Below are 16,571 nucleotides of genomic sequence, written 5' to 3'. Positions count from 1 at the left end.
AGTCAAAGATGAGTTTGTGCTGAAGAAATGAAAGCCAATGGGGCTGGAGCTTGTTGAGAGAGAAGAGGCAGGAGAGGGAGGCTGAAGAGTCAGGCAGAGGAAAATCAGGCAGGGTCTTGTAAGCCAAGGTGAAGAGTTTGAAATCTCTAAAAGTAATGAGAAGTTAGACAAGAATTTTAGTTGGAGAATGATATATATACATATACATACAGGGGCGGGCAAAAGTAGGTTTACAGTTCATAGGGAAAAAGACATGTAGGCTATGATTATTACAATAGCTTTAACTCAAAAGAATGTCACAATGGCACAGTGCATTCAGGCATAGTCTCTTAAGTGCTCAAATTGCTGGCCTTCATTATTTACACATTCTTGTAGTCTACTTGCTAAATAAATTGTTTCACATACTCACAACTGTAAATCTACTTTTGCTCACATGTGTGTGTGTATGACTTGTGTATGGAGAATGGAAGCAGAGAGATAAATTGAAAGCTACTAGACTAACACGGGAGAGAGGAGCTGGTGGCTTAAACCAGGTCTGAGATCTGTTTTAGAGGCATAGCCAACAAGACCTGCAATGGATTGGATGGAGGGGGAGATGGGTCAGGAAAGTGGAGAAATAAAGATGGACCAAGTTTCTCTCTTCACTGCTCTCAAAGCATCCTGTCTACACCAACACTGGCTAAAACCATATGTGTGTGCCCGTCTCTCCCACGGTCTTGAACATAATCTCACCTAGGGCAATGAGCGCACCTAGTCTTGTTCGTCTCGGAAATCTCAGGGCCTGGCACCATGCTTGGCACACAGTAGGTATTAGACTGATACTCACTGGATTGAATGGCGCTAAATTTATTTTTCTCTTAGTGCAGGGAAATACTTCAAGCTTTTAGTCAGTAGTAAGATATTCTTGAAGTATTTTCCATGGCAAGTAAGATAAGAGATGCTCTGAGAAAATCATGAGTAAATGAGAAGGATTTGTTACACGTGCAGCCTTCTTCACCTGTAAGGGCAAGACTCTGGTGTGACTGATTTTGACCACCAAATTCTTGTATTTTTGCCGCAGAGTGAGGAAAAGGGGGCTAAGTATGTTACACAGATTTCGGCTGTATTTCTTTCTAGGTCTTCACTGGAGAATCACAGTAATGTTGAGCCCACCAACAGAACAGCCTTACGAAGTATGAAAAGTCTGTGGACCACAATTTAAATCATAGCCTTCAGAGTTTCTGGTTGAAAAATGTGCATTGCTTCTTTGTATCGAGTAAATAATTAGTGTGACTCAGTGTTTTGAAATGTTGAAAATGAGTGATAAACAAAACTATACCTAGTAGATGGTAAGCTGCTATTCTAGAGTAGAATTAATAAAAATCGCACATCATCATTTAACAAACATTTACAGAGAATACAATTCATTATACAGTGTCTTGGTTGCAATAAATAAATGACTTTCCAAAGATTCCTCACAAATCTGGTGCAATAAACACTAGTGGAAAATGACAATTTATGCTCCAAAATGAAGAATGAAAGTTTGGTTCAGATGTGTGTCAAAAGATTTTTAGTTTACTAACCACAAGTTATAAGAAATGGCACCGGCTTTTCAAAACAGAATGACAAAAATAGAAGGGTTATCTGAAGCCTTGTAAAATTACTCCTTCCAAAACGCTGACTTGAGCTATAAAATGGCTATGCAGGAAATGTGACTTACTAAGCGGTTTACAAAAGATCAAGGTATACAAACAGTGGACACTTTTTAAAGCCTCTTGTCTCCTCTAATTTTGTGTTACCAGAGGCCTTTCTGAGAAAACTAGATTTTGTCTGAAATGCAATTGGTTTGTAAGGGACAAAAGATGAGAATCTATGAAAAGCTACAAAAACAGAGAGGAGTTAACTTCTGTGTTCCCTTCGTGCAAAAATATCCTCACCCACACTGTCTGCTTGTTCTCACTTTTTTGTTTTGCCACCTGAAATTCCATTATTAAAATTTTAATTGGGCCAAATTCATAAAATCAAAGGCTATGCGGAGGGGGATATGGTTACTAATAAATGAGGATAGCTTTAGTTTTGCAAGATGAGTAAGCTCTAGAAATCTGTTGTACAACACCTCACCTATATTCAACAATACTGTATTGTACATCTGAAAATTTGTCGAGAGAGTAGATTTTATGTTACATGTTACTACCAGAATAAAATAAAATAAATTACATTTGGGTTTGTAAGTTCATGTAAAAGATGCAAAATAATATGAAGACATTAAAATAGTATTTGTGAATCACACACTAGTATGAATTAGTCTAACCTTATATCCAGCTAAGATCTATGGTAACTAAAGAATGGAAGCTTAGATTAAGGGTGGGTGAGGGTCCAGGTTGCAGGTAATTCTATCAGATGGAGAAAGGCCGAGCCTGGGGATAAGGGATGGGGAGGGTGCCACAAGAGAACACGAAAGGAGTGAATGCCACAGAAAAATGGCCTTTAAAAATTTTCGCTCAAGGAAGTCATGTAGAGCAGAGGAAAACACACCTTTTATTCTCTTTTGAAGATAATTCCTGGCCCCTTTCGTATTGGAAGCTACGTCCTTTACTGTAGTCTGTGTTAAAGAGGCTTTTATAGGTCTGCCTAGGGACTTAAGTAATATCTTTAAAATAAATATTTATAGGAAAATACATTCTGAGTTCTCAACAATTGATTTATAAGTGACTTTGAGGAAAACAGTCCTTGGACGATTACTTGCATAACTTAAGTTTAAAGTTAAAATTCAGTTTTTCTGTTTCTAAATCAGAAAGTTGTCCATGCCATGACTTGAAAATGCTCCTAAATTTGAAAAAGCAATGGCTAAGGTTATTTATGGACTTGAAAAGACCAAATCATTCTTGTTTTAAAATAATCGTGTACAAGGAAGACTCAATCTCTCTCTCTCTTTTTTTTTTTTTTTTTACCAAAGTCTTGGTTCTTGTGGCCTCCCCCATTGAAAATCTTATTATAATTTCCTCTAGAATATTTACTAAGTCCTTCAAGGCTTTTTCTTTTGCAGTGATCATGGATTTGGACTTAAACTTGGCAGAGTTACATTTTTAGTTATAGAAGGGAGATGCCACCAAGAATAAAATCAGAAATTTCAATCATGAGGAAACTAAAAAAATGTCATTACTAATATACTTAAAAAAATCTAGGAAGAAAAGTAGATATGGATTTGTGAATCATGCCAGTTGGATTTCAGAATTGCATTTTAAGAGCTTAAAGTGAATCTGTATACAATATAGCTTTAGCTTGCAAAGCTTACTACTGAATTTTATTTTATTTTGCTTAGATTTGTATGAAGATAATCTACACTAGCTACTATGTGCTGCACTTAAATAAAGCCAGAAAAATATAAATTGTTTCGTGTGGCATTTGGGCCAGGGTGTCACATAGCACCATGGTTATGGTAAATTATAGTTGGAGTGCATCAGTTACCTGTGGAAGTTTTTAAAAAACAGACCTGCTTCGGTCTACATATCTCTTTTCTAAAATCTCTCTAGGATTGTGATTCTGATTGGCAGACATGGCTGAGAACTGTAAGTTTTAAGTCTAATATTTAGTTCTGTAAATTCAAAATCTCTAGTATGGCCATAAGGGGATATAGGACTAACTACAGACGAGTTCAGGAAAATGGAATTTCTCTACATATCACTATAATTACAAATTACACACCAATAAAAATCAATGTAAATCTGTGAAATATGCTGTTGGTATTTTAATAGGGATTGCATTGAATTTATAGATTGCTTTGGGCAGAATGGACATTTTAATGATGTTGATTCTTCCAATCCATGAACACGGTATATTCTTCCACTTGTTTATATCTTCCTCTGCCTCTTTTTGCAACGTTCTGTAGTTTTCCAAGTACAGATCTTTTACCTCCTTGGTTAAGTTTATTCCTAAGTATCTTAAAAAATTTATAGCCATGGCAATCTTGAGAAGGAAGAACAAAGTTGGTGGGATGACAACATCAGATATCAAGTTATACTACAAAGCCACTGTAATCAAAACAGCCTGGTACTAGCACAAGAACAGTCATACAGATCCATGGAATAGAACAGAAATTGACCCAAGCCATTACGCTCAATTAATATTTGACAAAGGAGGGAAGAGCATACAATGGAGTAAAGACAGTCTCTTCAATAAATGGTGTTGGGATAACTGGACAGGTACATGCAAAAAATGAAACTAGACCACCAACTTAGACCATACACAAAAATAAACTCAAAATGGATAAAAGACTTAAATGTAAGACATGAAGCCATAAAAATCCTAGAAGAAAACATAGGCAGCAAAATCTCAGACATTTCTTGTAGCAATATGTTTGCTGATACATGTCCTAGGGCAAGAGAAACTAAGGAGAAAATAAACAAATGGGACTACATAAAAATAAAAAGCTTCTGCACAGCAAAAGAGCAAAAGAAACCATTGACAAAACAAAAAGGGATCCCTGAATGGGAGAACATATTTGCCAATTACACATCTGATAAAGGGTTAATATCCAAAATATATAAAGAACTCATATAACTTAACAAAAGGAAGGCAAACAATCCAATAAAAAAATGGGCAAAGGACCTAAATAGGCATGTCTCCAAAGAGGACACACAGATGGCTAACAGACATATGAAAAAATGCTCAACGTCGCTAATCATCAGAGAGATGCAAATTAAAACCACAATGAGGTATCACCTCACCCCTGTCAGAATGGCTCCATCAACGAATCAACAAACGACAAGTGCTGGCGAGGGTGTGGGGAAGGGGGAACCCTAGTGCACTGCTGGTGGGAATGCAGACTGGGGCAGCCACTATGGAAAATAGTATGGAGGTTCCTCAAAAAATTAAAAATTGACCTGCCATTTGACCCAGTGATCCCACTTCTAGGAATATATCCTAAGAATCCTGAAACACTAATCAGAAAGAACTTATGCACCCCTATGTTCATAGCAGCGCAATTCACAATAGCTAAGATCTGGAAACAGCCCAAGTGCCCATCAGTAGATGAGTGGATAAAAAAGCTGTGGGACATTCACACCATGGAATACTATGCAGCTATAAAGAAGGAGGACCTCTTACCCTTTGGGACAGCATGGATGGAACTGAAGAGTATTATACTAAGCGAAATAAGCCAGGCAGAGAAAGACATGTACCACATGATCTCACTTATATGTGGAATATAATAAACAAAATAAACAGATGAACAAAATAGATCCAGAGACGTAGAAGCATGGACCAGGCTGAGGGATCTTAGAGGGAAGGCAGGGTGGGGGAGTGGGTGGGGAGAGATTAATCAAAGAACTTATATGCTCACATGCATAACCTATGGACACAGACATTGGTATGGGGAAGGCTTGGGCGTGGGGTGGATGTGGGGTGGAGGGGGTCAACAGGGGAAAAAGAGGGACATCTGTAATACTGTCAACAATAAAGATTAAAAAAAAAGAAAAAAAATCAATGTAAAGTCCTGTATACAAAAGGAGAATTAATAAAGAAAATTATAAACTACAATTTCATGGTACCAGGTACTACAAATGATATAATACATTCACAGTACTAAAATGCTTAAAGAGATAAATTCAGGCTATTGAAAGTTGGTGCTATAACTTCTAATTTAAAATGAAAAGTTCAGCCAACCCTATGTTGGGTTCCAAGCACACCTTGCTTTCATATATTTAAATGTGTACTGTCACATTATTTTTAGAATAGTACTTGGCATTAAGCTGGCACAAGCATGATAAATAATAGTCTACATGAAGTTTCACATTTTCTTCTGAAAAATGTGATTAGGGGGAGGTAATTCAACTATAAGTTTTATGTTTTAAAAATAGGTATTGGTGGATAAATGCAACTTCACATTTTTAACTGTTGAATAGAAAGTGAATTTATTGTAGCTTAATTTCACTCTTATGTACCAGCACAAACATAACTCCATACGACACAATTTACAAGAAAAGTGTGCTAATAAAATACAGCTCTCATTATTAATATATAACTAGCATAAGGTAAAATGCCATCTTTACTAGATTTATAATTTGAGTACATAAATATTTAAAAGATCCCTTTAATTTTTTAAATTAATATTTGCTTTTCATTTGTTCAGGGAAACTCTTCAAATGACTCACATTGCTTTTGAAATGATAATATGCAGTTACATGTATTATTTAAATACTCATTCATGAGGTATATCTAGATTTTTTTTAAATTATGAAAATTAAAAGTATTTTTAGCCAGTAGAAAAAAACAGACCAGGAAGTAACAGAAAAACTAATTTAAAACTCTTAGTGACATCTTCTGAAGCATATAATAAAAACAATAGATAACATTATGGAGACCTTCATATATGCCAGACAGTATTCTAGGATTTTTGGGCCTATTAGCCATTTAACACTATAATAATCACAATACCTGTAGGAAGTAGTTATTGCCTATTATTGACCTTATTTTGTGGATAACATTTGCCCTTGAATCTTCTCTTTCACTTATATACTTTATGCAATCCACTGGCAAATCCTATTGGCTCAAATTTCAAAATGCAACGCAGAATCCACCGGTTTCCTTCAAGTCAACTGCAACTATCCTCATCTAAGCCACTGTCATCTTCTTACCTGGATTACTGCAAAAGCCTCCTAATGTCCCTGCACCCAACTGTACCTCACTAAAGTCTATTCTCAACACAGCAACCAGAGCAATCCTTTTAAAATACAGATTATGTTGTGTCTCTTCTCCAAACCCTATAATAGCTTCTTATCTTATCCAGAGAAAACTCAAAGTCACTGCAATAACCTGCAAGGTCCCACTTCAGCAGTTTTACAACATGGTTGCATAACAGACTCAACTGAGAGGGCTTTGAACAAATATTGATGCCTGTATCCCACCCCAAGAGATTCTGATTTAACTCGTCAGGGGTGCAGCCTGGAACTTGGGATTGTTAAACACTCTAAATTAAATGATTATAATGTGCAGCCAAGTGTGAGACCATTTCCCTCCAAGGTCTGAGTCCCTTTCTGCTCCCTTCCACTCTCTGACTTAATCTTCTACCACCCTTCCCCTTAGGTACGCTCCTCTACCCATAATGACAGGGTGACTACATATTTTATTATGCTAACTGCACAGTGAAAGGATCACTATTAATTATGAAGAGATGATGGGCACGAATCAGCACTGTCCTAGGCAGCAGGCAGACGGTGTTAGAGCATAAGGACTTAGTTTACAGTTCTGTGGGTATCAAATGCTCCCACTCAGGGCCTTGGCCCTTGCTGCTCTAACTCTGGAATCTATCCCCCAGGTGCCCACTCGGCTTGCTCCCTTACCTTTTCCCATCTTAACTCACCTGCTACTTTTCACGAGACCTTCCCTGACCACTAAATTCAATACTGAAACCTACTCTCACGCCCACCTCTATGCCCCTTGGCCTCTACGCCTCTGATGTACCACATATATTTTGCTCAATTCTTTATTTCTACTCCCATTAGATTTTTAATTTTTATTTTGTTCACTTTTGTATTCCAAACTAAAGAACATTGCCTTGTCCACTATATTCTATGAACGTATATTTGTGCAAAAAAAGAATAAATGATTTACCAGTAGTTTGACATCGGGCAAGTTACCTAATTTGCTTTGCCTCAGTTTTCACATTGGTAAAATGGGGATAGTAGTAACACCTACCACGTACCGCCTTCATAAGCACTGGGTGAGTTAATGCATGGGATTGGAATAATGCCTGACTCATAGAGAACACATAAATGTTATCTCTGTTAGTTAATTAAAGATATTCATCTTCATTTTTACTTTAGTCACAGATTCCTAGGCCCACACCTGGAAACTGTCATCTCTAAAACTGCCTCACTTCAGAAATTTTAAATGTCAGTCTAGTGTGTTAGTAAACTGTTTCTGATTGGTAGCATCTGCCAGTTTCTGTGGTGCAAGGACTCCCATCAAGACCAATTTCAAGTTACTAACAGTTTAACAAACAGCTCCCCAAATTTCCAGCTATTTAATCATCACCTCCTGCAAGCTGGTATGACCTGGCTCTGACAAACCATTGCCAATGTCCCACTTGCTGGCCACAGTCTTCTTTCCCTTCCATCCTCTCACCCTCGCACACAACTATCCTTCCTCTTTTACACAATAAAGCCCCCACCCCCGATTTATCTAGCCTGGATATCGCTAGATAAAGATTCCTTTGCCAGCACCCCAACTCCCCTGTGGGACCCTTGTTTTGCTGTTTTACCTGCTCTATAAACAATACTGTCTACTGTTTCCATCTGACAGCTGGGGGTTGAGTGTTTCTGCAAAAATCCACAGAGGCATGCCCACCACGACCGGGACACGCTCATGCTCGCCAGCATCAGCTGATGTCAGCACGGCCGGTTAATTATGTTACTTTCTCCATGACCAAGGGTGAGGTCATATCACTAAAAACCTTGGTAAAGACTTTTAGTTGCCCTTTCTAGGGCCCAGAAAAAAACCTGTTTCCTTGGAGTAGAACCTGCTCATGATGACCCTGCTTTTTTGTTTCCATTCAGCTACTTTTTTTTTTTTAACTTCAGCAATTACTCTGAACATTCACTTTAAATGAAAGTTTGTCCTCAGACTCCCACACACACACTGTCCTCCTACTTGAGGCAGAAATGAAACATCATCAGCTCTCACTTCTTTCGATTTAATACTTTCTGCTCATACATCTCTCTAGATCCACACAGAGTCCCTTCGGCCTTGGCAGGTGTGTGCAGGCCTCTGCTACTCAAGGTCAATTCTCCACCAGGGTCCTTGGTATGGTACCTTCCATCTCCTGAGATACTTTACCGTACCAATGTATTCTCTTTTGATTCCCTACCCCTCAGGGGATAAATTGTCTGAATTTTTTTCCATCTTAAAAGATTGTTGATTTTTCTTTTATTGTCTACTAGCATCTGATTTCTCTCGCCTTGCTATCTCACCCACTTCTTCCCTAAAAATGGTCTCCACCTACCAGGTCCCATTTATCTTTCACTCTCATTTTGCCTTCTGCAATGTGGCTTCTGTCTGAAATCAACCCATTAAAAGCGCCCTTATTGAGATCACTGAGGTCCCCTTAAGTGCTAAATCCCTTGGATGCTTTTCAGTTTCTGTCTTTCAAAATTTCTTTACTGCATTTGATACAACTGCTTATTTGCTCCTGCCTGAAATGCTCTATTCTTAGGTGCACTCCTCTCCCTCCTTGCTCCTCTCTGACATCTCATTCTTAGTTACCTTGGGGGATGCCACCCTGCTGCCACCTCAGGTTGACATGCCACAGAGTGAAAACCTTGCTCAACTCCTTTCCTTTTCCCCATTTCTTCCTGGGAAATATCATGGTTTGGCTTTAATAACTATGTTTATGTTACTGACTCCCAGATCTTTAATTTTAGCAAAGATTTTTCCACTGAGTTTCAGAATTATATTTCTAATTGCTGCCTGAACATTTTCGCTGCATGTTCCACAGGCGTCCCAACTGCAACACGACACAGATGAAAGTCATCATCGTCTCCCAGCTCCCAGCCCGTGCTCCCCGCCTGCATCTCCATTTCAGCGCAGCACCAGCTTCCACACGTGCTTTTTGCTCTCAAGCATCCTTTCCGAGCATGTCCTGAGCTATGGTTTCCTTATGCAATCTGATCTTGTCTGCTTTTGTCTTAATTAATTTCTCCCTTCCTATATTTGTTATTTATGGGTGACACTCATTGTTTGCTCATGTGATTGTGCTTTGTAAATAATGTATGTGTGTCTTTTCTCTCATGTCAAAGGATTTGAGTGGGAGCAGGAGGCTGTAGCATGAACATAATATACCATCTTGAACTAAAAACAGTGGTATTATATTTTTGAATAACTGAATTTTATAATATGATAAACAAATCCATATTCGACGAATGTTATAAAAGGAATACTCTTTTATAGTTGACATATGATATCTCAAAGTTTCAAAATATTTTATGACTATTTTTATAACTGATTGCTAGTTAACTTTGTTATTAAAATGGAAGTTAAAAGATTTAGGGACAAGCAGTTGTTAGAGAAGTGTCACAAAAGGTGTTTATGAAATACGTATGTACAGAGGAGAAAAACCAACCAGGGATGGTGGTCAACATTATACTTAATTCACACTAGGAATTAAGTGCAATTGGAAAAGTTAGAAAAATCTGCATATCAGTGAGGTCATATTTTCCAGGCAGCCAGCCTGATATTCCACTTAATTTTAAAATGAAAAGCAAACACATGGTGACATCCCCACCCACACCCCTTCACACACATGCACTTGCATGCACGCGCACACACACACAATTGCTCACAAACATGCACACTTATTCATACAATAAATATCTGCAGGAATGTCCATACGGATCCCAAACAGTGTAAGAATTATGAATCCACTGCAATATCACACACAGACAGTCACCGCCACTGGCCTGGGTTGAAATCTTGTACTTAGTGTTGCTACCACTCCTTTTCAAACAGTGTGGGGGACCAGAGGGAAATCTCTTCTGCCTCCGGCAAGCAGAGGGTGCTACTAGGGAGCCACAGATGCCTTCCCGCTACACAGGGCACTTAGCCAGCTCCTTCTTCTTGTTCACAGAAGCTGCGATGATCACATTCTACAGCAGGAGTTTGAAAAATGACTTCGCTTTTGAGAATGCGTGGGATATATATATTTTATTTCTGCTTGCCATGGGGATTGAGTGTCTGCTATTGACATAAAGTTTATAAAGCACTTTGAGGCTCTGGGATAAAAGAGATGATTACAAAGAAGTATAAGAATATTAAAAAAGGTCAAAAAGAGACTATTTGGCCCTATTTCCCAACTCATTTTTATTTTAATAGAAATTCTATGTGCAGAGAAGACACATAGAAGGGAGATGGCAGTGGACTTATAAGAAGAAGTAGTAAGTAATTTAATAAAAAGGTAGAATTCATGCTGTATGAGAACATGGCATTTTGAGTCAAAGACTTAAGTTTGACTCCTCACAGTCTAACATTTACAACGTGTCACACATTTTTCTATAAACTTTACAATAATCAACTAATATATCCTTATAACACTTGTATGAGGTAGAGACTGTTAATATTCCTATTTTAGAGATGGGCAAAGAGAGGCACAGAGAAGTTAGTCACTTGCTTAAGTCACAAGGTCACACAGCCAGCAAGTGGCAGAGCCAAGATGAGTTGAGAAATATGTTAAAGTTCTGATAGTAGTAGTAATGGTAGCCACCACCAATTGGAAATATTTACTTTCCCAGACTCTATGATGTCTTACATGGTGCATAAGAGCTGAAAAGTATTAGGTTTTAAATTTTAAATCATGAAATATACCACTCATAAATATGTAGTAGAATGTTTATGAGTAAATATTTCATTTATAACATATTATCTTTTCTTTAGAACATATTCTAATTGATTCATGATTTGGCAGGGTAAAAAGTGTATCTGAAGCTAATATTTCTCTCTTAATTTGCTTGTGGCAGTCATTTGATCCAATTTCCAGTAGCAATTTGAGACTGGGTATGTGCTACATTACTTGCCTTTATATTCAGCTCTAGGATATAGCTGATCCAAACATAAAAACTTCTTCCAAGCATCATTATGTAATAATATCTATCTGATAAAAATGAGTTTTTGAATAAATATAATGAAAGGACATAAGTATATCTGCATTTCAAGTACCACAGGCGATCCTGATAAATTATTCTAAAATAATTTGGCCCCTTTATGGGACAAATGAATACAAGATATAAAGTTATTTTATAGCTGAGAATGGCTTCAGAAAAAACAAATAGCTCACGTCCCCACACACCTATGAATTTCATTTTGCGTCATGTGAGGAGTACTGCTCCTTGATAACTTGATGATTTTGCCGAATTCAGCTTCTGGCATTCAATCTGGACATCCAGTCACAGAATAAATGTGTCATCTCTGCTAATACTGAGAGCAGTTGAAAGAATGGGGCATGGAATCAAGAAAGAAATAGATAAAAATGAGATCAAGAGGAAAAGGTGAGGTATACACAGAACGTGTCCAAATAACATGGACAAGTGAAGAAGCTGTGCTTGCGACTGTTTAGTCTCATGAAAATAAAGAAGAAAAATAACAGCGCATTTCAGGTAGCCAAAGCGCAGGAGGTTTACAGGCTAGGAAAGTGGCCATGTCTCTGTACATGGGCGTGCTTTGAAGAACACAGTGACAGTCACATGTGACCTCTGCTGTGGGTGAAAATGTTTCCTCTAGGGATTATATTTTTCATATTCCTTTTTTTTGTTTTGTTGCTATTAAGGAACATTTTTTGTTGCATATGATGGCTTTTGAAACATTACAGATATTATGAACACACTTTAAAATGTAGCTTCATGGAGCCGTCTCGGCTCCGTTACCCTGTTCCGCTACGGGCACCCCGCATTTGATCAGGCTTCACAGACGCCGCTTTTTACAGATTGAAGTGCGTGGCAACCCTTCGACGAGCGGGTCTATCGGCTCCATTTTCCCAGCAGCATTTGCTCACTTCGTGTCTCTGTGTCACATATTGGTAATTCTTGCAATATTTCAAACATTTTCATTATTATTATATTTCTTATGGTGATCTGTGATCAGTGAGCTTTGATGTCACTACTGTAACTGTTTTGGGGTGTCGTGATGAGCAAACTTAACCAATAAATGCTGTGTGTGTTCCGACTGCTCCTTTGACCAGCTGTTCCCCTGTCTCTCTGTCTGTCTCTCTGTCTGTCTCTCTCTCCTTGGGCCTCCCTATTCCTTTTGACACAAGAATATTAGAATTAGGCCAATCAGTAACCCTCCGATGGCCTCGTCAGTGTTCAAGTGAAAGGAAGAGTCGTGCGTCTCTCACTTAAAAGCTAGAAACGATTAGGCTTAGTGAGGAAGGCGTGTCAAAGGCAGAGACAGGCGGAAAGCCAGGCCTCTTGTGCCAGTTATACAGGCTGTGAATACAAAGGGAAAGCTCTTGAAGGAAATGAAATGTGCTCCTCCGGTGAACACACCAATAAGGAGAAAGCGAAACGGCCTTACTGCTGACTTGGAGACGTGCTAGTGGGCTGGGCGAAAGACCAAAGCAGCCACAGCAGCCCCTTAACCAAAGCCTAACCCCGGGCAAGGCTCTGACTGTCTTCAGTTCTCCGAAGGCTGAGAGAGGCGAGGGAGCCGCAGAAGGTAAGTTTGAAGCTAGCAGAGGACGGTTCACGAGGTTTAAGGAAAGAAGCTGTCTCCACAACATGTAAGTGCAGGTGAAGCAGGGAGTACTGAGGCAGCGAGTCTGCAGGTTATGGAGACGATCTAGCCAAGATGCTTAATGAAGGTGCCACACTAGACAACAGATGGCCTTCTACAACTTTCATAGCTAGAGAGAAGGACAGGCTGACTCTCTTGTAGGGGCTGATGTGCTGGCCACTTCAAGTTGAAGCCAGCGCTCATTTGCCATGCCACAAACCCTACGGTCCTTAAGAAGGTAGATTTAGCATTAATTATGCTAAATCCACCCTGACTGTGCTTTATAAACGGAACAGCAAAGCCTGGAAGAGAGCACATCTGTTTACAACATGGCTTACTGAATATTTTAAGCCCACTGTGGAGACCTGCTGCTCAGAAAAAAAAGATCTCATTTAAAATATTACTGTTCATTGACAATATACAGGATCACCCAAGAGCTCTGATGAAGATGTATAATGAGATTAATGTTGTTTTCATGCCTGCTAACACAACATCCATTCTGTAGTTTGAACCACTCATGGTTCAAAAAGTCATTTTGAGTTTCAAGTCTTATTATTTAAGAAACACATTTCATATGGCTATAGCTGCCATAGCTAGTGATTACTATGATATATATGGGAAAAGTCAATTGAAAACCTTTTGGAAAGGATTCACCATTGCAGGTGCCATTAAGATCACTCATGAATCATGGGAAGACATCGAAATATCAACATTAATAGGGATTCGGAAGAAGTTTATTACAACCCTCGTGGATGACTTTGAGGGGTTCAAGACTTCAGCGGAGACAGTTACTGCAGATGTGGTGGAAATAGCAAGGGAACAGCAAGGGAACTAGAATCAGGAGTGGAGACGGAAGATGTGACTGGATTGCTGGAATCTCATGATAAAACTTTTATAAATGCATGAGGAGTTCCTCTTTATGGATGAGCAAAGAAAGTGGTTTCTTGAGATGGAATCTACTCCAGGTGAAGATTCTGTGAAGATTGTTGAAATGACAACAAAGGATTTAAAATAGTACATAAACTTAGTTGGTGAAGCAGTGGCAGGGTTTGAGAGGACTGACTCCAGTTTTGAAAGAAGTTCTACTGTGGGTAAAATGCTATCAAACAGCATTGTACGCTACAGAGAAATCATTTGTGAAAGGAAGAGTCAATCGATGTGACAGACTTTATTGCTGTGTTATTATTTTAAGAAACTGCCACAGTCATCCCAACCTACAGAAACCACCACCCTGACCAGTCAGCAGCCATCAACATCGGGGCAAGTCCTTCTACCAGCAAAAAGATTATGGCTCTGAAGGCATGCACATTGTTTTTATAAACATATATTGCCTACTAAATAGACTGCAGTACAGTGTAAACATAACTTTTATATGCACTCAGAAACAAAAAAAATTCGTGTGATTTCCTTTATTGCGATATATGCTTTATTGTGATGATCTGGAACCGAATCCACAATACCTCTGAGGTATGCATATAGATAAAACAAACAATTTTTGTTGTTGTTGTTAATCCTCACATGAGGATATTTTTCCCCCATTGATTTTTAGAGAGAGTAGAAGGGAGGGAGGGGAAGAGAGAAAGAGAGAAACATGAATATGAGAGACACACCGGTTGCTTGCCTCCTGCACACCCCCTGACTGGGGAGGGGATGTACCCTGCAGCCCACCTACGTCTCTTTGACCAGGAATGGAACCTGCGATTTTTTTACATACCATACTGTTAAGGAACAGTCACTTTAAAAGAGTACTTAAAATTTTTTTTGTACTAGAACTAATCTCTGCTGTTCTCTTATTTCTTTTAATTTTGCTTTCTGAATAGTTGTCCAAATGAAATTGAGAGGGACAAAGTTGATTAAACCAGTTTTCTGATATCAATTCAATTCATTATTGATCAATATACATCAATTTAAGGGGTTCAGCATTAAGTAGTTAAATGTGATAAAGCAAAATGAATGGCTGTGTGAAGTAACTGAGTTTCATTTAATCTCTTTCTTTATAACATTATTTCAAATATATGTATATTAACATGGCAAGTGAATTTATAAGAGAAATCAATTATATTATTACATGTATATGCCGCCCCCTTAGTAACGCTCTAATATATCACAGTATCAGAGAAATGCACCCTAGAGAAAATGCTGCTGTTCTTCACAGAAAAATCCATGAGTCACATGATGCAACAATTAATTGATGATAAATGATTTAAATCTAGAACTCAGAATAGCTTACTTAAATGCCATCAGAAAAAAAATGCCTCACCCGCAAAAAGGAGTCTAGGGATCCATTCTCCATATATTCCACCACAATCATAACTGGTCGGCCTGCAAACAGAGCAAGGGAACACACAGGATTAGAGCAATTACAGAAACAGGAGCTGCAGTTAGAGATTTCCAGCTGTGGCAGCTAAATTATTTGTTTTTTATTGATAGGAATTTCACTTTCCAGCGTGCTTCTGTGAAAGTACTCATACTATACATAGATATCTCTCCATTTCTTTATAGCATTATTTCTTTTGAGTTCATAAAAAGAACACAAATTACAAAGGAATTAAGCACTTCCTTTTCTAGAGCCCCGCGATCGCTGGTTTGTTTAGATGATGTTCTTTCTGTCCTGAGCTTTTCCTTAAAAGAAGCTGAAGTCAGGGTTTACACATTTACTGTAGCTGCTTTGCCAGTAGTGGAACAATTTCCAGACTGGTGCAGTAATTACGGCTGAATCACATCGGACTGAGCATTTCCGAAATATTCCTCAGGCAAAGCAGAAAAGAGAAATTCATAAATTCTCTCTAAGAAATGATACACCATCGGTCATAGTCTGCTTTTAAGGGCTTTTAAGTAGAAAAATGTCAGTAGATTGATGAATGCTACCAAGTTGGTGGGATCTGTAATAATTCTTGATCAACTCTTTATTGGACACAGATTAGATCAACGGAACAATGAAGGCTGCATATGAAACATAAGTAACTCTGATTTCATAGTCTAGTGCAGAAGCTAAAATCAGAAACTGAACATCATTTCTTTTTTATCATATCTATTTGCAATTGTTACAGTTCCTAATACCTCTTTTAGGAAACATATTTGACATAAGTAACTTTGGTTTGTTTCAAAGGAAAGAATCTATTTGTTCTGCTCAATTTCCCAAGTTTAAAAGATAAACTCATTTCAGATGAAGGGAGAATGTTATTTATCTGAAACAAACATGTACGACATATTTCCTTTTTACTTCTATATTTCTTGCTTCTCGTTGGAATTTTTAGCAATTTCATCTGCACTGTGCCCAGAGTCTTTCCTCATGAGTACAAAGATCTGGGAAGAAATTATGTGTACCGATCATG

General features: G+C 38.3%; 1 protein-coding gene across 1 annotated transcript in view; it reads right to left on the bottom strand.

Moving 5' to 3' along the window:
- The window catches only part of EPHA6 (EPH receptor A6), a 771,763-nt gene that overhangs the window by 121,457 nt on the left and 633,735 nt on the right, over positions 1 to 16,571 (bottom strand). The window contains exon 13 of the mRNA XM_087818112.1: positions 15,497 to 15,558. Coding sequence (XP_087674238.1) covers positions 15,497 to 15,558 — 62 coding nt within the window. The remainder of the gene's footprint in view (positions 1 to 15,496; positions 15,559 to 16,571) is intronic.

This window comes from Miniopterus natalensis, chromosome 6 (genome assembly GCF_054644295.1).
Source record: "Miniopterus natalensis isolate mMinNat1 chromosome 6, mMinNat1.hap1, whole genome shotgun sequence".
NCBI lineage: Eukaryota > Metazoa > Chordata > Mammalia > Chiroptera > Miniopteridae > Miniopterus > Miniopterus natalensis.
Note: the sequence above shows the minus strand (reverse complement) of the source record. Positions and strands in the feature narration are given on the sequence as shown.